Source organism: Triticum aestivum, chromosome 7A (assembly GCF_018294505.1).
Source record: "Triticum aestivum cultivar Chinese Spring chromosome 7A, IWGSC CS RefSeq v2.1, whole genome shotgun sequence".
Classification (NCBI taxonomy): domain Eukaryota; kingdom Viridiplantae; phylum Streptophyta; class Magnoliopsida; order Poales; family Poaceae; genus Triticum; species Triticum aestivum.
The window spans coordinates 181,429,819-181,450,675 of record NC_057812.1 but is presented as its reverse complement, the minus strand read 5'-3'; the positions used below and the strand labels follow the sequence as shown (position 1 = coordinate 181,450,675).

Below are 20,857 nucleotides of genomic sequence, written 5' to 3'. Positions count from 1 at the left end.
GCTGTGCCGGGTGTGACATAACATATGGCTACACGATATAGGTGAAGGGGGAATTCTACCAGGAATGGATTCCCGGTTCCGGACCTGTGTCTACAGATGACTGGAGCGGAATGTTCCATGTTCAGCTAGTTAGAGGCATGTGACAGGTGAATGGACCGCGTATTCGGATTCTTCACATTTTTATAAGCAACTTTCATGTAGAAAACATTTTCATCGGAGTTACGGTTTAATTTCTATGAATTTCTAAAGGTTTAAACATTTTCTGGATTTATCTAAATTAACAGAAATGGACTTATGACATCAGCATTGCATGGGGATGACATCAGCAGTCAACAGACTGGTTGACTGGTCAAAATGACCAGTGGGACCCGCTCGTCATAAATAGTGGGTTAAACAGAGTTAAAAACTAATCTAAACATAGTTAGTTAAACTACTGGGCCCACCTGTCAGTGTCTAATTATGTTAACTAATTAGCTTAATTAATTTCGTTAATTAGGGGCAGTGGGCCCCTTCTGTCAGTTGCGCGGGCCGGTCCAGTCAGCAGAGTTGACTGAGTCAACTCAGTCAACGGGGCCCCATGGGCCCACGGTCAGTGGCTCAGGAGGCAGCCCCAGGCGTCCTCGTCAGCCCACGCCGGCACTGGTGACCGGAGTAACTCTGATGGGCCATTTCGCGGCGGTGCATCACCCGCGAGGTTCGAAAACAGCCGTCCGGTGTCTATTTGACGCCGTGAGGCGCCGTTCGGACGCGGTGAACGAGCCACGTCGAGTGGTGGCCGCGGCAGCAGCTGGGGAGGCTGGAAAGGGCGCCGACGATGAGCTACAGCGGCGACGGCTTCTGGGCAACGGCGGAAATGATGCTAGAGAGGGCGGTTGCATGAACTGGAAGGTGCTGCAGGTCCCTACGGCATCGAGGAGCATGACCGAGAACCTGATCGAGCTCAATGTCGACCGAAATGATGGCGGCGAACAGCGCAGCGGAGACGTCCTATGGCCACTGTGACTAGCTGGGCAACGGGGACGGAAAGGAGCAGGGAGAGGGGGGAGGACGTGCGGTGCTCACTGAGGAGCACACGGGTGGCTCGTCGACAGCTTAGGAGCGCAGATGGCGAGGAATCGCGGCGACGGCTTCGCGATGGCCGGAGAAGGGGGTCGGGTCGCCGGCGTTGCTGTGCTGCTCCCCGACTTGATCCAACGACACAAGATGAAGGGGTCGACGGCGCTGGAGCTCCCGGACAGATCCGCGGGGTCGGAAGGGCTCGGTGGCCGCGGGGTCGACGGAGATGTGGCAGCGGCCACGCTCGGTTGTGCTCGTCAGGGAGAAGGGAGGAGTGGGCGAGCTACAGGGAGAGGGAGAGGGGGAAGTGGGCGCTAGGGTTAGGAGGGGGAGAGAGACGGGGCGTGCCTTATCCTCGCCGGGGAGCGGCGGATGGCCGACACGGTGACGCCCTGGCTGGTGGATGGCCGCCACCTCCCCTGCTTCTCTGTAGCGAGGAAGAAGACAACGGGGGGAGGCACGCTGGGCCGCCACTGTGCACTTGGCCCAGCGCACAGTGGGCTCTTTTTTCTTCTTTTTTATTTTTAGCTTTCCTTTACTATTTTTCTTTTTATTGACCTGTTTTGCATTTTCTTTTAGTACCAGTTGATTTTTGTTTTGAACAAAACTTGGCACATAATTCTAGCACGATATCTTGAGATGGAACAAAAAGTTTGGATTCAAAAGGAGTTGTCTAACCATTTTTAGAAAATAAAAAGGCCAATTGAATTGCTCCTAGAGCACTAAATTAATACCCAGAGGGATTTTGGGAATTCAAAAGAGGCTGGTTCCAACATGAAAATGGTTAGGGGAATTTATAGGACAAAGTGAACATATTTGTTTTACTGCTTGAAGAAATAAATATTTGACTTGCATTTTAAATTTGAAATTGAGGTTGAAGTATTCTTAATTATTTTTCTTAGGGCATGATGATGATGACTTGGCATCATTAGTGTGGAGTTACTGTAGCATGATTCTCAGGGTGTTACAAGTCTCCTCCACTACAAGAAATCTCGTCCCGAGATTTAAGTGCGGAAGTAAAGAGTAACTTCGGGAGAACTGACCCTTATAGGGTTAATTATGTGGTGAACAATTCAGGGAATGTGGCAGAAGTATCTCTCGAGTTGAAACTTAAGAAAACATCAAGAGCAAAATATGAAGGTACAATAGGAAGTTTCAAGCGAATGGACAAGCGATCGATACCTAAACAGAGGGTGAGAAGGGGGTTTAGAGCATCGGGAATAGATCCTCTCTCGGACGGTGGCTCATGACAACACACAAAGCCAAGAGCAAATGATACTTCGGAATAAAGGATATACATGAGAGTTAGGTTCCGATCCTGTGGAACTGTGGGTTATGACCCAACATGTGGGTTAAAAGTAGAAGGGGTGATGACATTTTGCATGATCATGTAAGCAAGGCATGTCAGAGGATATCCTGTCAATTATGTTGGCAACAACGTTGGTACCAAGGGAGAGGGACGAACATAACCATTTTCCTGCTCATTAAGACGAGGCGGACCAATAGGAAAAGTTCTCATCCATCGGTGGCTACCAAAATGTCATCAACAATAGTAACAAGGTCTTACTGACAGAGTTGTACACCGAGGTGTTTACCTAAGCAGAGAATTAACTCTGCTCGGACAAGTTATATTACGAGAAAGGTTAAACAAACCAATGGAAAGGAAAAATGTGATTATTAATTTAATCAGAACAATGGAAAAGGAAAATGTGTTTAAACACAAATATCAGGGGTATATCCTTTCAAGGACAAGCAGATGATGATATCCATAATAGGATAGTAAGTAGATTACCATTTGGGTAAAGGGGAGATGAATGTTCATGACATTACCCATACAACAGTGTTTGGATAAGTGATCAAGAAACAATTAGCATTGCTCCTCAATGTTCTTAATGATGTTCAGAGTGCCACAATCATGCTTCGGGGTAGCATTGACATGGTCATCAGGTAAAGGTCGGACCTTGGGAACACAAAGGATCCATCAAGGATTTATAGGACATCTCATGCAGTTTTATCAGGAAAAAGATGAGGATGTGGCCGATGGGTTCAGCGGCAATCCATCGACATGTTAAAAAAGGATGTATTCCAAAATTGTATGAACAAGTTTGTGTTTGGGGGGCAAGAATGTTTTGATGATAACACAAATCATCAAGGGGCAATGATGGTATTTCTCATCATGAATTTGATTGATATCCTGGAAGAGCTCAGAATGTTGATAATTTTGTCGAGAGGTTTCATGAAGATGTAATCAATCGGCGATGACATCAAGGCAAAGGAATTTTGAAGCAAAAAGGTTATCGGAACCACGAATAAGACGCAAACTCGAAATCAAGCTTGTTGTTCAAGGTGAAATGATATGACGAGGAAGATCGATGTAAGTTGAGCTCATCATCGATAATTGTGCTCTGAGAAGGACTAGGTAGCATGGTTAAAATTTAGCACGATAATGATATAGCCAATCAGGCTGGGAATGATGTGATGAGTATCATTCCAATGAGAATTCACAAGAGGTAGTGCAATGACACAATATCCTCGAGATAACAGGGGGCAATACTCGAGGTATATCAAAATAGATGTTGGACAGATGAAATGATCTGTAGAAGACAAGTATTTTAACTTGTCCGGGAAATGGAATCAAGGAGAAAATATGGTAGGAACCATGATTGCAAAGAATCAATTTACAGATGCAAGATGAGCTTATACCAAGGGAACATTTGATTATAAGAGAATCTTCCATATTAAGATCTACATCGTGTCTATGGGCATGAACACAAAGTTCAAGGTCGACTCCCACTTCTTCAATGCATAACCTCTCAATTACTTCTCGCTTTTGATGAAGTTGTAGTGTAGAAAATTTTAATTTTATCCGGCGTAACACCAGTAGAGTATGACCCATAAAAATTTCTGGGTTCACACAAATTAGGGAAGGCATAGGTTCAGCCCATCGGGGCATCTTAGGAACATATACCATAAATTTCAAGAATAAATAACACAAGCTCGATAGTAGAGCATGCTTGAGAAAGCAGATGATACAATTTACCAAAGGCATTATGTATCCAAGGAAAAGCTCACAAGCTTATTGAATATGAAGGATGTTGTTGGATAAAATCCAAAAAAAGGTCTGGTGGTCCACAAGGGATCTGATGTGAGCATCAGTACTCAACCAGAGGAAGAAATAATGCAAGGAGATCATATTATAGAAATAATTGACTAACTCAAATCTCAACTGCAAAGGAATTATGAATTCCAAGGCAAGGGATCAAAAGCAATGCTCTGATTAGGGATGGATAGGTAGAATAGCCTTAGGGGTACAATCGATGGCGATTTGATTGGTCGAGATCCAGCACATGTTAAAATGACGTCTGAGCCAGAAGGATGAATTCTAGGATCTGACTGAGGATTGCGAGCATTCGCAACATATTGTATCAACGTACTCAAAATGATAATGACAAAGGATGACAATAAGATTACTAGACTTATGGTATTAACTATAATGCAAGCAAGCAGGACATTCAAGAAAAATAGGCTGTTGAGGATTTACGAAGACTTTTGTGAAGTACAGGAATCAACTGAGGATGAGCGGATACTCGATAAGTGCACAAAATTATCCGTAGGGGTATTCAGGTGACAAGGAACTGCAAGGCAGTAAGCTCAAGGGATTCTCAGAACAACAGAGAGCAGTTTCGGGCATCTGGTAATAACAAGAGCAATGGGATTGAATGTAAGAATGGCAGGTGTATGTAGTTATCAATAGGGATATAACAATGGTAGGGAATTTGCAAAGGCGGTGGGTACGAGTGTCTCAGCAGAACATCGTAGAGTAACCTCGGAATCTTCTGGTGCAGCAGACGATCATCGATAATAAGGTGCTCTCCGGGTGAAAGTGATCACGAGATCCTAAAGTTAGATTTAGCAAAATTCATTTAACATGAATAGAAGAGAGATCAGAGTCCCAGAGTATAGACGAGGAATAAAAGATCCTAATACCACCCAATGGCGACGTGGGCCGGTAAGCCACCCAGCTATGTTAGTAAAAGTTTTTCAGTGACTAGACTCAACTTCGGCCAAGGAGTTGGAAAGGGGGATCCTACAGGTAGTCGGCTTTGATACCAACTTGTGACGCCCTTGGTTCAATCGTACACTAATCATACACGCAAATGTGTATGATCAAGATCAAGGACTCACGGGAAGATATCACAACACAACTCTAGACACAAATTAAAACAATACAAGCTTTATATTACAAGCCAGGGGCCTCGAGGGCTCGAATACATAAGCTCGAATACACAAGAGTCAGCGGAAGCAACAATATCTGAGTACAGACATAAGTTAGACAAGTTTTGCAACATTGATCGAAAAGGCAAGGCCTCCTGCCTGGGAGCCTCCTAACTACTCCACGTCGTCAACGGCCATCACGTAGTAGTAGGCACCCTCGGGGTAGTAGTAGTCATCAGTGGTGTCGTATGGCTCCTGGGATCCGTCATCTGGTCGCAACAATCGGGTATATGGGAAAAAGAGGTAGCAAAAAGCAACCATGAGTACTCATCCAAAGTACTCGTAAGACTTACATCAGATCTAAACTAAGTATGCATATGTATCAAAGGAAATGGGTTGTATCTATGGACTAAACTACAGAATGCTAGAAAGAAGGGGAAAGCCTAGCCTATCGAAGACTAGCATCTTCAAGCATCTTTAAGCATCTTGCAACATATAGAAGAGTACATATCAACATAATGTAAAGTAGTAGTAGTGTTATCAACCTCGGCCAGAGATCCTTTCTCGACTCCCTGCGAGAAAGCAATCCCAGAGCCATACTATCCAGTTATCACCTCAAGTATCCAGTTCTAGTTGTATCGACCGGGATACAACTCCGAGTGTCCGTTACCGTAGGACAGGCTATCGATAGATGTTTTCTTCCCTGCAAGGGTGCACCAACTTACCCGCCATGCTCGATTAACTCTGTTCAGACACACTTTCCTGGGTCATGCCCGGCCTCGGCCAAACAATACACCGCAATCCGACCTAGGATTAATAGAGAGGTCAACACGCCGGACTAAACCTATGACCCCAGGGGTCATGGGCCATCGCCCCGGGAACTCCGGCACATTGCGTGGGCGGCCGGTGAGCAGACCTAGCTACCTCCTTAAAAAGGCAGGAGCTTACCAGTCCAACCCGACGTGCGCCGCCCAGTCGCTGACGTCTAATAAGCTTCGGCCGATGTATATGATACAGAACGCCCATACTATGCCCACGTGATGGTTAGTGCTATCAGGCCAGAGGCCCCTCAGATCAAATATCCAAACTGTTAGTGTGTTGGTAGTGCGGTCACGAGAAGAGACTCACAAAAGATGTGACCCTGTCGCCCTGTCTCGAGTACTTGCGGCAAGGGCTAAGAATGCCCGGCCACGCCTCGTAAGTATCTCGCAGTCACCTTCCAGGTCAACCCGACTCCACATCACTCGCTATTAAGCTCACGCGGGTACCCCTCAGGGCCAACCCGTCTTTAGTAACATGGTTCAGTGTGAAGTCATAGTAACCATAGTAACTGTGTGTCTAACACCAAGGGGAAAACCCGAGGAATCACCCCCGATGAATTCCACTCGATGTAATCATCAAGGTGAACGTAAGAGGATCCACCCTTGAGGTTCACACTTGAGGGATTGCACGACAGAGCCGTATCGGAGGTGGTTAAGGAGGAAATCACCCTCGATGACCACGACAGAATAGCTACACTACATATATCTCATCAGGAGTGATGTACGAGGTTCCACCCTCGGTGCTTGATGGTAACTCTACAGAGTCGAGCAACAAAAGGGGCATGATGTGATGTGAGGTGTCGGGCTCTGGTCGTCGATCACGTCGATCGAGTCATTGTTGATGAAGTAGGGGCAACAAGGACAAGGTGGGGGTCACTGATGGATCACTAACCAACCTATACTAAGCAGTATAGAATAAGCATGTAAGGTATGAAAGCAGGTAACAAAAACAGGCTATGCATCAGAGTAGGATCATACAGAAAGCAGTAGCAGTTCTAATGCAAGCATGAGAGGGAAAGAAATGGGCGATATCGGAATGCTCAAGGGGGGTTTGCTTGCCTGGAAGCTCTGTTGAAAAGGAAGAAGTGTCATCGTCGACGTAGTCGATCACAAGGGCATCAACATCGGTCTCGGGGTCTACCGGAGAGTAGAGGGGGAAGAAACAGTAAATATAAAGCAAACAAAGCATCACAAAGCATAACATGGCAATATGTTGTGCCGGGTGTGACCTAACGTATGGATACACGATATAGGTGAAGGGGGAATTCATCCGGGAATGGATTCCCGGTTCCGGACCTGTGTCAACAGATGACTGGAGGGGAATGTTCCATGTTCAGCTAGTTAGAAGCATGTGATAGGTGAACGGACCGCGTATTCGGATTCGTCACGTTTTTCTGAGCAACTTTCATGTAGAAAACATTTTCATCGGAGTTACGGTTTAATTTCTATGAATTTCTAAAGGTTTAAACATTTTCTGGATTTATCTAAATTAACAGAAATGGACTTATGACATCAGCATTGCATGGGGATGACATCACCAGTCAACAGACTGGTTGACTGGTCAAAATGACCAGTGGGGCCCGCTCGTCATAGACAGTGGGTTAAACAGAGTTAAAAACTAATCTAAACACAGTTAGTTAAACTACTAGGGCCACCTGTCAGTGTCTAATTATGTTAACTAACTAGCTTAATTAATTTCGTTAATTAGGGGACAGTGGGCCCCTTCTGTCAGTTGTGTAGGCCGGTCCAGTCAGCAGAGTTGACTGAGTCAACTCAGTCAATGGGGCCCTACGGGCCCATGGTCAGTGGCTCAGGGGGCGGGCCCCAGTCGTCCTCGTCATCCCACGCCGGCGCTGGTGACCGAAGTAACTCCGACGGGCCGTTTCGCGGCGGCGCATCACCCGCGAGGTTCGGAAATAGCCGTCCTGCGTCTATTTGACACGCGAGAGGCGCCGTTCGGACGCGGTGAACGAGCCACGTCGAGTGGCAGCCACGGCAGTAGCCGGGGAAGCCGGAAAGGGCGCCGGCGACGAGCTGCAGTGGCGGCGGCTTCTAGGCAACGGCGGAAATGACGCTAGAGAGGGCGGTTGCACAAACTGGAGGGCGCTGCGGGTCCCTACGGTGTCGAGGAGCATGACCGAGAACCTGATCGAGCTCAACGTCGACCGAAACGATAGCGGCAAATGGCGCGGCGGAGACGTCCTACGACTACGGTGGCTAGCTGGGCTACGGGGACGGAAAGGAGCAGGGAGAGGGGGGAGGACGTGCGGTGCTCACCGAGGGGCACACGGGTGGCTCGATGACAGCTTAGGAGCGCAAATGGCGAGGAATCGCGGCAACGGCGTCGCGATGGCCGGAGAAGGGGATCGGGTCGCCGGCGTTGCTGTGCTGCTCCCCGGCTTGATCCAACGACACGAGACGAAGGGGTCGACGGCGCTGGGGCTCCCGGACAGATCGGCGGGGTCGGAAGGGCTCGGTGGCCGCGGGGTCGACGGAGATGTGGTGGCGGCCACACTCGGTTGTGCTCGTTAGAGAGAAGGAAGGAGTGGGCGAGCTCCAGTGAGAGGGAGAGGGGGAAGTGGGCGCTAGGGTTAGGAGGGGAGAGAGCCGGGGCCTGCCTTATCCTCGCCGGGGAGCGGCGGATGGTCGACACGGTGACACCCTGGCTGGTGGATGGCTGCCACCTCCCCTGCTTCTCTGTAGCGAGGAAGAAGACAACGGGGGGAGGCAGGCCGGGCCGCCACTGTGCACTTGGCCCAGCGCAAAGTGGGTTCTTTTTCCTTCTTTTTTATTTTTAGCTTTCCTTTACTATTTTCCTTTTTATTGACGTGTTTTGCATTTTCTTTTAGTACCAGTTGAGTTTTGTTTTGAACAAAACTTGGCACATAATTCTAGCATGATATCTTGAGATGGAACAAAAAGTTTGGATTCAAAAGGAGTTGTCTAACCATTTTTAAAAATTGAAAAGGCCAATTGAATTGCTGCTAGAGCACTAAATTAATACCCAGAGGGATTTTGGGAATTCAAAAGAGGCTGGTTCCAACATGAAAATGGTTAGGGGAATTTATAGGACAAAGTGAACATTTTTGTTTTACTGCTTGAAGAAATAAATATTTAACTTTCATTCTAAATTTGAAATTGAGGTTGAAGTATTCTTAATTATTTTTCTTAGGGCATGATGATGATGACTTGGCATCATTAGTGTGGAGTTACTCTAGCACGGTTCTTGGGGTGTTACAGCAGGTGCGGGCGAAAGCGGCGTCGGCGTGGCACTAGGTGTGCGGTGAGGGCGATGGCAGGTGTGCGACGAGAGCGGGGCAGCCAGAGGAGGGTGCGGCCGGGACGAGCTGCCGGCATCCAGCTGCAGCTCGTAGCAGGGAGCGGGGGAAGAGGCAAAGCGCAGCGGCGGGGCTCGCGTGCGAGCGGTGAGGCCACGGGGCGCGGGCGGTGGTTGCGGGGTGCGCCTCGGGCGCGTCGAGGAGCGGGCGTGCACGAGTGGGCGCGGTTACAAGCGCAGTGAGCGTGCCCATAGAGGCGGCGGCCAGCGGCGACTACGAGCATTGCACGACGACGGGAGCAGAGGAGAAGGGAGGGAACGGACGTCGGAGCTCACCGAGCCCTGTAGGTGTGCTTAATGGCTTGGGGAGGCTCGGGGTGGCCGGAGTCGGCGGTGGCGTGCGGAGGCCTGAGGAGGAAGCCGAGCGCGGGGTGGCGTCGTGGGGGCATCCTGGCGCGGTCGCGGTCGGCGCGGTGAGGGGCGCCGTCGAGGGAGAGGGGACGGGACGCGAGGACGAGGACGAGGACGAGGGCGGGTGCCGACGAGGCGGCTCCGGGCGACGGCCACGGGGTCAGCCCTGATCCAATCTGAATCGGGGGGAAGAGGGATAGACGAGGGAGAGAGAGGCGTGGGGATCGTGGGGGGTGGATTGGGGGGAGGAAAGAGTGGGGTGGGTTAGGGTTACGATGGAGTGGGAGGGTAGATGTAAGCGGGGTGGGCTGGCCTGGTTGGAGGCATGGTCGGCCAGCTTGGCCATTTGGCCCGGGGGGCTCTTTCCCTTTTTATATATATTTCCTTTTTGTTTTTCTCGTTAACCTTTTATGTTTCCCATTAGTTTCATTTTTATTTATTTTTTGGTTTTGTAAAATATGAATCTAGCCCCAAAATTAGTATTATTAAGTATGCCACTGCCACAAATAATTTGGCACTCTAATTAATTAGTTTGCATATTTTTACTAATTAAAAGCATTTCAAAATATGTTTTAGCTGCTGTTTTATTTATTTTTGCACACTTAATCCCTTCGTAAAAAGATGATTTCTCCACCAACATGTTCTATGGATTATTTGCCAAAGTTTGAACATTTTAGTTTTCATGTTTGACAAATTTGAATTTTTGACATTAGAATAGAATTTGAATTTGGACCGGATTCGAACCAACGCAAGTTTAACAACAGTAACCGAGGTGACATGGCATCATTAATAGAGAATTACTGTAGCTTAATTATCCGGGCGTCACAATACGGTTCGGCATTGGAGCTCGACTGCCAAAAGACAACTCGAATACAATCCAGCGTTGGAGCTCGGCCGCGAGAGGACACAACCGCATGGGAAACACTTCAAATCCGAGGTGTGGTATAAAAATAACAAGGCATTGATAAAGGCCGGAGACCTAAAGGGCTCCTCGGATACCCAACGTGTGAGATCTTCGGATTTAGCTCGGCAATCCTCAAGATAAAAGATGAGAAGATTTGTTGAACCAGTTTTCAAGACCGACGACCGAATAACGAAGAATAGTTCGGAAGAACCGAGGAGCGTCCCCAACTTGAAGACCGGTTCAGGGGGGCTACTGATGATGTCCTGGACTAGGGGTATGCACCAGTCGTCTCCCGGTCAGTTAGATTGGGCCGAGGACCCCCATGGTCGTTTACCCATGGGCCAGTTCGGACAGCCGACGCATACACGAGGAAGATTCCACAAGACTTGGTGATCAAGATAAGGACTCCTCTCCACCGACGTATTCGACTAGGACTCTTGTTATCCTAAGCCTCTGGTACATTATATAAGCCGAGGCCGGGCTAGTCAATAGGGATATGCTAGATCATTATGACATTATTCATCATACCCTTAGGTTTTAGACCTCAACACACGATCTCGAGGTATATCAACTCTTGTAACCCCTATATTCACCGAGTATAATCAAGCAGGAGTAGGGTTTTACCTCTTAGAGAGGGCCCGAACCTGGGTAAACACTGTGTCCCTCGTCTCCTGTTACCCATCGATCCATGATCCACAACTTGGGACCCCCTACCCCGAGATCTGTTGGTTTTGACACCGACAATGACGGGCCACAAACGTCATGCACGACATGACCGCGCACCTAACTCGCAAACATCCCTGTAACCGCGAGGGTCGGCTCTGATACCAATTTGTAACTCCCTAGACACATCCGTCGGTTACTAGTTGTTATTTCTGGCGGGATCTAGTCTGGCCCACATATCAACACTAGTCTTTCTTGTGCACTTTGTCCTCACTTGTGCGCACCTGGGACCAACTTCCTAGTTGATTACCCATCTTGAAATTGCCTCCAAGCTAAGCACACTTAACTTTGGAGTTCTTTCTGAATGGCCTCCCTTAAAAGAAGGAATTTCTTATTGATATGAGTAGTCTATCATCCCTATTAAGTCAGACTATCAGAAACAAGGACTCGATTGCTTTTTAGTTTGGTCTTCCAGGATCCAGTTTCCAAAGTGTCTAGATTGGGTGGTAATTTTCACTTTCTATCGGGTCCATCCGTAAAATGTTGTGTGGTTATCCAACATAACTCCGAGTCCTCTGGGGCCTTCCCTAAGTTGAGAAACTCTATGGGCACAATAAAATGTATCGTACAGGAATCCGAGTGAGTCCTTGAAGGACAATTCCAACAAATATCTTTCCTAGACTATCTAGCAAAAAAAAGGTGTCGATAGATACTAGTATTTAATTCTCATATGCACTAAAAGCTACACATCAGGAATATGACTCAACTGAACTTCTCCCACGGTTCATTTGCATGGCGAGGTCATTTGATTTTCTTACCCTCTGCATGTTGCTCTGGCGACGATGGTGGGGGTGTGCACTTCATTCCGACTTGTAGGTTGGGGTAGGGATTCATGGAGGCTCCAGTCGGATGAGAATGATGGCGGCTTCTTAAGGGAAAACTTTGTTTTTTTCACTCTAGTTTTTGCCCACTTCGATTATGCCACTCTAGAATTTGGCATCCCACTTTTGCAACTCTTAACTTTTGACAATACATCGCAAATGCCATTCCGTGGCAAAAATAATAAATTTTCATTTCACTTTCGCCACTCTTAGCTTTTGACAATGTATCACAATTGCCAATCTGAAAATTTTGCTTTTGCCATGGGATGGTAAAAGTGATATATTGTCAAAAGCTAAGAGTGGCAAAAGTGAAATTTCAAATTCTAGAGTGGCATAAGCAAAGTGGGCAAAAGTTAGAGTGGCAAAAACAAAGTTTTCCCTTAGATGTAGCGGGGCTCCAGCATCTCAACAAGGTCCCCAGAGACGGAGTCAAGGAGTCGATAGCGTAGATTCCTGACACTCTGGGCAATGTGGTTAGGGTTTTCTTGTTGGTATCTTGAGGTTGTGAGGCACGTATTGGTTGGGGAGATGGCGATGGCGACGTCACCAGGGATTAGGTTTCCGGCTTCGACCCTGTTATGGCGGTGCTTTCTCCTGTGCCGATGGGAAGCTAGATGGTGATCTTGTGCATGAGATGGTCTGCTCTGCTGCTCTCCTTCTTAGTAGTAGTTGAGAAGATTGTAGTGCGACGAAGAGAATGGTACAACGGTGAGGTTGGTGGGTGTCGGGTGGTAGCCTGGCCTTGATGATGGTTGGTGAGGGTTTTGATGCCAAATATGTACTAGGATCCCCCTCACAACACACCCAAACAAAAAAGAATCAAAGTCTAAAATGTTTGATTGAGATACATCCAAGGTATAGATAAAGCATGTCAATGCAAAGACCCGCCATCGGTTAATTGGTATCACGCCTCCCTTTTATATTGGTGCATGGTGGCTAAGGAGCATGGTGGGTGACGACGAGGTATAACCTGGAAGATCCTACGGAACTAAGTGCAATTTCTTCTCTATAAGGGGTCTTTTCGTTGTTGTACCAGAAAGTTGTGTCCCTTCTACATGTTTCCAGGGTGCCGTTGTATGTTTTGATTTTTACACAAACTTTTTATGTGTTTAATTAAATATGAGGTATTCTCTGGGAAAATGGAATGAGACTCAAGGTCTCTAAAGTGAAGAAGTTTTAATTACTCGGGGAACTCAATTCAACGTATCATATATGATACATAGGGGGTTTGGGGGTGCTAACACATCTGCTGCAGCGTTGTTAAAGAGCCACGAAGTTTTGTCCCCATTGTTCTTCATGTACAGCGGGTTTGGTTATCTGTGTTCTCCGTTGGCGTGCTCCATGTACGTAGGAGGCAGCAACATCGTCTTCTTCGACCATCTCTTCCTTTGAGGCTTTACGATAAAGGTCGCTGGCTTGGTCCGGCAATATTAGCGTGATTGTCTGCCTAGATCATGGTGTTCCCGTCGCTGATATGCTTGGCCCGATTGCCAGTCTCCGCCGTACACGATGGCATACTATTTGCAGCGATTCAAAAAGATGTGCTCCTCTACCTTCAAGGGCTTGTTTCTTGATGCTGTCCGTTGTCCGCGTGAGCTACGGTCATGCAATGATGACCAGTTCAACCAAGTCATCGGCAAAAAAAAGAGGCACGTAGTCGTAGTATCCCTTTTATTTAGGGTTGTTTTGGGGGCTATTCTATATCTGATTGTATCTAATGTTCCGTTGATTTAATATAAATTTTAAGAAATATATGAGACATTGTTCATTTTTTAAATTGCCCCAAACACATTTTACACGGGGCTAAAACACTAGTGCTACAAGCATAGATTTGTAAAAGAGTGTGTTTCTTCTTCTGATGGGTTTATTATGGTACCATAGGTGTTTCCTGTTATTTTCCTCTGAAAGCAAATATCTCCGCGCAAAGCTAATATTTGCTGCAGAAATGACGTATATTAAATTTGATAGTTATTTCCCTCTCAAAGGAAATAGTCTTGCAAGCAGGATCTAATCATAAAACAATAGAAGGATCTATAACAAAATGGATTAACATCAGTCGATGTTAGTTTTGTATTTTATGTTCCCAAGTATTTGAAGGCCAAACTTGCCATGAAAGATTAGCCTTTACATACCATAAGCAATAAGCACACTGCTTATAGAATTCATTATTCCAATAAGTATCTGATAACGAATACAATGTCCTTGCAACAGCAAAAACAACCATTTACATGTCACCGTAATAACTGTAATCTCACATTTGACAGGACTGTCTTGTAATGTACATTGCACAAAAGAACCTTGTCCGAATTTTGCACATCCATCCCATAGATACAAGCATCCGACTCAATACAATTGAGTCGACGGTGGTCCACCAAATAATTCGCAAAGCCGATCCACAAGCACCCTCTTAAATGATGTTCTTATTGACTAAGTAATGTACAAACCACCATTCATATCAATTCACCCTTCACCCTTGACTCCTCTATAGGTTATGCAGCTCAGGCATTGGAGGAGGCACTTTTCTTGTGGAATATCGAATATGCATCACTGTACACTGCTACTACGTTCGAAGTGACTGCAAGAACAATCATGAAGATGGCCAGAATCTTGTCCCACTTTTTCGCTATGCTGTGTGGATCCCTGAGATATCGGAAGCCACATGAATTAGATCACAAAACAAAGGACTGTGTTAAAGAACTAAACCTGCCCTTAATTGTATTAGGTCTACTGCCCATTGATAAAATGGTCACATAATAAAGCCATAATCCACGAGCGCATTTCAAAGTCACCATGGACAGTGTTACAGCAGGTTTCTTTCTGCCTTATCTTAATTTGGTTAGGCACTGGTAGTGTGACATAGTAGAGGCAGAAATGAAGACGCGTAATCTATTATTTATTTTACGAAGATGGGAGGACGTATGATGAAAAACTTGAAAGTAGCAACTTACCTTAAAGTGATTGCAGCTGGGAAAATGAAGGCAATACAAACAGCAGCAGTAGCCCCGGTAAACTGGAAGGCATCCCAGATGCTAGGAATGAAGTTTGCGGATATGAAAATCACAAGGAGGAGCACCGCTGTCATTACACCAAACCTTCTGTTATCAGAAGATAAGGGCCTTGCAGAGGAAAAGAGAAGCCCATCCAGATTAAGCCGCAATGCGTGGAATATCATGGGGAACACGAGCATAAGGTGGATAGCATAGCTGACTCTGACAGCATCACTAAGAACTGAACTATATGGAATGCCGAGGTTTGAATCGAAGTTAGCGAGCACATCAGCGAGTGTAGATTCACCAAACAGAAGATATCCAAAGAAACTTGTTGTGATATAAACAGTTGAGCATAGAGCCAGTGATGTGTGCACTATTGGCTTGATCTGGGAAGACTCCTTGAGTTCATTATGGATTGGGTGAACTGCAAAATATCAATAGGATGCCCTTAGATAACAAGCAAGATACCTTTCTGGACATTAGCTACAGATTTCAAAAATATGTTTCAACTTTATGTTTTAAACCAATATAATCATTCTAGCTCGGTCGTGCATTTGTATTTTTATACCATTAACAACGAGATGCATGCGGTCAATGAAGATTTCCAGGGCATGCAACTTTACATATCTTATCGCCCATCTTTCTGATAACTTTCTTCATGATTTTTTTTCTAAATAAGGATAAGGATTATCTCGTACCGTTATAATGACAAACATAAGCAGTGACAAGAACTGGCACTGCTGTGAAAAGTTCCCAGACAGATGCCAAATCAGGAACTGCAGGGAACAATTTGGGCATCGGAATTTGTCCGTGTATCAATTTCACAATAGCAATTCCGGCAGTGATAACAACGAATACAACTGCCAAAGCAACAGATATGGCGGATGTATAGCTCAGTGAATCTGCGAGAGATAAACAAAAGAAATGTGTTATCAGATACTCATGAACAAAACATAGTAGCAGAATGCAGAACTAGCCAAAGGCTTCTCTTTTCGACAGAAGAAAAGAACAGTAATAGCCAGCTTTCTCAAGCACATCACTTACCGACACGCTTGAAACACGCTAGTGGAGTAAATACACCGAGAGTAGTAACCAGGAGAACAAAGAATCGCCCATTCCACCAGTGTGTACCAAACCATCCTTCTAATACACCATAGTGGTGCTCACCACCAGAGGACGTTCCAGAAAGCACATCACCTAGAGATAAAGAGTAGTTGGTTGTATATTAGAACCAATCCCCACAATTCAAGCACCAAGAACCGAGACCTTTACAAAAGGTGGCATTTAACCAAAAATGCAAAAAGTAACAAATATATATTCAGTGCTTCCACTTTGCATTTTTGTTGGGAGGTGTATATAGTGAAGGGGGAGTTAAACATTATGCAGCAACAAGAATGCAGGTGTACTGACCAAGCATCACCGGAGAAACAAATAGAGTTGACAGAAAAAGAGAATTTATTCGTCAATCACGCTAACACTGCATTTCAGTTAGTACATCAACATTTCTAAAAAGGCCAACATTTCTCTTCATCAACTCTGGAGTTAGAGGATTTATCAGAGCATTTCCACCTCCCTCTATCAGAAGAAGCTTTTGCTCAATTCAATGATTTGGTTCTCTTAGCTGCTGAGGTGCAACTTTCAACAGATGATGACATTTGGCAATACCCCTCTGTGGCTCTCAACTTTCAGGTCTCTAAAACCTATAAGCTCCTAATGGGGGAACACTTGGTTCTGCCTTCATTAAGTGGCTCTGGCATACCTGCTGTCAGTTGAAGCACAAACTTTTCTTTTGCCTCCTGGTGAACAACAGGCTTAACACTCGAACTCTTCTTCACAGAAAGAATTTCTACATTGTGATGGAGATAAGAGACCACTTATTCTTTCATTGTCCTTTTGCAAGGACATGTTGGTCATATATTTGCCCCAACTGGATGCCTCTGCAACAAGGTATTCAGGTAGACATGAACTCCCTCAAACTGGCCCTGGGAATACCATTTTCGTTGGAAATAATCATTCTAGTGTCCTGGATTTTCAAAGGCATCCCACCCAGCTTATATGCTTGCAGAAAGAAGTTCAAAACAGAGCTTGGATGGCTCTCTTTCAGAGCTACCAGGAAGAACTATGCCAATTTTGGGAGTTGGCTCGGCTCTTTGTATAGCTTTTGCCCCAGGGGGGGGGGGGGGGGGGGGGGATTTTTGTCAAAATAGACCACCTGACGAACGGAATTGTCAAAAAAGACCCCTTCCAGATAAAAGTGACAAAAAGGACCCCCTCGGCCGTGGCGGCAGGCGCGCCAAGCGACATGTGGCACCTGCCGCCACGGCGCGAGGCGGCAGGCCCTGCCGCCACGGCGTCAGGCGGCATGCTGCGCAAAACGGGATACGGCGCTGGCGACGGAACGGAATGGCCTGGTGGGTCCCTGCCGCCTCAGGGGCTGGCGGCAGCCCTGTAGCAGCTGGGCCCGGCCGCCTCAGGGGCTGGCGGCGGCCCTGGACATGCGCTGCTGCAGTGGCGTCGTTTTCCAAAAGAGTTAAAGATCTAGCGCCATTGACTCCGTTCGGACAGATCCATTTTACAATGTCCCAGTCAAAGCGAAAAGTCCTGGAAAGAAGCGTCTCGAGTTAGGTTCCCCTGCAGCCTAAACGTACCACTGCTCTCGCCTTTGGTTCACATCGAATCAGAGAGACCGATTTGAAGCCGTTCCATGTTGGACTCCTTTTGATGCAAAGCCCAGGCCGCTAGATAGATATAGGTGGTAGATACACTTGACTGAACTGGTTCCCGTTCCCTAGCCTTTAACTCTTTTGGAACGACGCCGCTGCAGCAGCACATGTCCAGGGCTGCCGCCAGCCGCTGAGGCGGCACGGACCCACCAGACCAGCCCGTTCTGTCGCCAGCGCCGTATCCTGTTTTGCACAGCGTGCCGCCTGACACCGTGGCGGCAGGGCTTGCCGCCTCGCGCCGTGGCGGCAGGCACCACGTGTCGCCTGGCGCGCGTGCCGCCACGGTCGAGGGGGTCCTTTTTGTCACTTTCATTTGGAGGGAGTCTTTTTTGACAATTCCGTTCGGCTGGTGGTCTATTTCGACAAAAAATCAGGGGGGGGGGGGGATCTTTTCCTTCTTTTTTGTTATTGTATTTACTCTATGTATAGTTCTTTTTTTGTTTCGCCTGAACCATTTCGTTTGTGCCCTATTTTTTGAAAATCAATAGAAATACGCAGCAGAGTCCTGCTGTTTCCCTAAAAAAGAAAGTTACCACATCAGAACTCATAAGCTACTCTGCATGCAGCAACGGAGCAACCAATAGTGGTGTAATAGTTACTGCCCAAAATGGTACTGCTAAAAGCTATACTGATGGTTTCAGCCTGATAGTGGTGTATTAGCTACCCAATGGAGTACTAAGTCCAAATAAGATTCCAAAACCGCTAGAAGATTCAGCCTGTACACAAGCAAACGAACACCAGACTGAATAAATAACACCGAGACAGCATGGCTGAGATGATTTTACCTATAATAATCATGTACACGATCATGACCCCGACGTTGTTGACCACGACGCAGACCTGGAGCAGCCTCCTTCCCCACCACCCGAAGGCGTCCCCCATGACGGCGCCGTAGGACGGCGCGCCGACGACGCGGCTGAACCGCATGAGCAGCTCGACGGAGGCGTCGGTGAGGAAGGCGGCGAGCACGATCATGACCAGCCCAGGGACGAGGCCGAGCACCTTCATGGTCGCCGGCAGCGCCATGATGCCGGCGCCGACGATGGTGGTGGACAGGTTGAACACCGCGCCGGCGAAGGAGGCGCCGTTGAACTCGTGGAAGGCGGCCTCGTCGCCGCCGCCGTCCTCTCCCTCCCATCGCCGCTTCGTCGGGAGCAGCGGCTCGCTGCTCTCCGGGAAGCTCTCCGTGACGGCCCCGGTCGTCATCTCCGGAGAGGCCGCCGCTCTAACGGAAGAATCCAACAGAAGTGAAAAGCACAATCTTTGCGGAATAGCTGATTCCTATGACTCCAGGAAGAAGCGATTTCCGAATCAGAATGCCTCGAGAGCCGGAGCTTGAAGAACAACCATGAATTTCAACGCGCGGCGGCGGGAGATACAGAGAGCGCTACTACAGATCTTCGAGCTGAGATCAGGTCCGCCACGAATTTCGCTGGGGAGGACCCAGGATTCCTCAGCTACCGGATTGGCGGCGGGGATTCCCTCCCGTGGCGTCGAAGCGACAGAAGCGGAACAGATTAGTTAACGGAGGAAATGGCCAGAGCGATGCTGTGGAGAAAGCTTCTTGAGCCCACTCTCGTCCTTGTGTGTTGAGACAGATAACGACAGCAGAGGTTGTCAGGTCAGGACTCGGTGGGGCGCGGGCAAGCAGAACAGAGCAAAATTGCTAGGCTGCATCAGAAAACGGAGAAATTTGCCTTCTCAGTCTACGGTTGAGACTGGTTTTGAGTTTGTTATTATAGGATTTTTTTCATAAATAGTTTCCTATAATTTTCTGTAAAAATAGGAAGAATCACCTGTTTTTACAGCTTGTGATGAATCGCTTAGTGGAAAGAAAGAAAGAAACGCGTTCAAATTTTCATTTCAATTAGGGACCAGCGTCTTGAGTTTATTTGAGATTTTGGTAAAATATCTAATGTACGCAGAGTCATGACAGTTTCGAGGAATTCAAACAGCCTCTGTTCATTTTTTTTTGAAAATGAAGGTATGCCCTCGGTCTCTGCATCATGATGATGTATGCAGCCATCTTATTAAAAATTCATAAAGTATCGTTATAAAAGTCTTACAGCCCGCAAACGGAGTAGAGCAAAGTAAAAAAGGATAATTACATGCTGACAAAGGCAACCGATACGGTAATAAGAAGGATAAGCTCTCTAGACTTCTATCCTGTTATGCGAGCGCCATCCGAATCGGTTGAAGATAACCCGAGCTACCATCTTCCATTGGTTGCACCCAATAATCAAAGGCTTTCTGGAGTCCATAGGAGTGAGTAAGGACCACGTACGGATTCAAGCTGTACTTCTGAAGATGACCTGCAAGAAAGTTAAAGTGTGTTGTCTGTTAAAAATCATATCATTCCTACAGTTCTATATAGCCCATAATAGCGCACATATTCCAATCCGGATACGAGCCGCAGTAATCTGTTCAACCCCAGCTAACCATGTCCGAACAATGACGCAATATCGACTGGAGGATTAATGTTGAAAGCTATATGAATTGTTCTCCAAAGTAGCTTGACAAGTGGGCATTGAAGAAATAAGTGTTGTATTGTTTCATCATGATCACAAAAACATCACCACGAACTTCCTAGCCATCACCTTTTAATTAAGTTGTTCTTTGTGAGTATCACTTGCTTGTGGACAAACCACATAAAGATTTTAATCCGCAAAGGAACATTAACCTTCCAGATGTGCAACAACCTTAAGAGGGGGCCAGAATTAATCAAATCCATATAGAATGATTTCACCGTAAAAATCCCATTCTTAGTTAACTTTCATTGTGTCAAATCCGGCTGGTCGGATTTGAACTTCTATCAGTCTCCGAACCAAATGCATCCAGGCAGTCCATCTCCCACCAACTAACACACGTCTGAACTGGATGTTCAAGGGAATAGTTTGAAGGACTGTGCCTACGTAA

General features: G+C 46.8%; 1 protein-coding gene across 1 annotated transcript; it reads right to left on the bottom strand.

Annotated features, from left to right (window-relative positions):
* Positions 1 to 14,357: 14,357 nt before the first annotated feature.
* On the bottom strand, positions 14,358 to 19,513 carry LOC123150590 (amino acid transporter AVT6A). The gene is made up of 5 exons (XM_044570431.1): positions 18,727 to 19,513; positions 16,263 to 16,415; positions 15,917 to 16,120; positions 15,177 to 15,642; positions 14,358 to 14,868 (listed from the first exon to the last, which is right to left on the bottom strand). Exons 1-5 carry the CDS (start codon positions 19,145 to 19,147, stop codon positions 14,727 to 14,729), a joined length of 1,386 nt encoding a protein of 461 aa, XP_044426366.1. The 5' UTR covers positions 19,148 to 19,513; the 3' UTR covers positions 14,358 to 14,726.
* Positions 19,514 to 20,857: the final 1,344 nt, after the last annotated feature.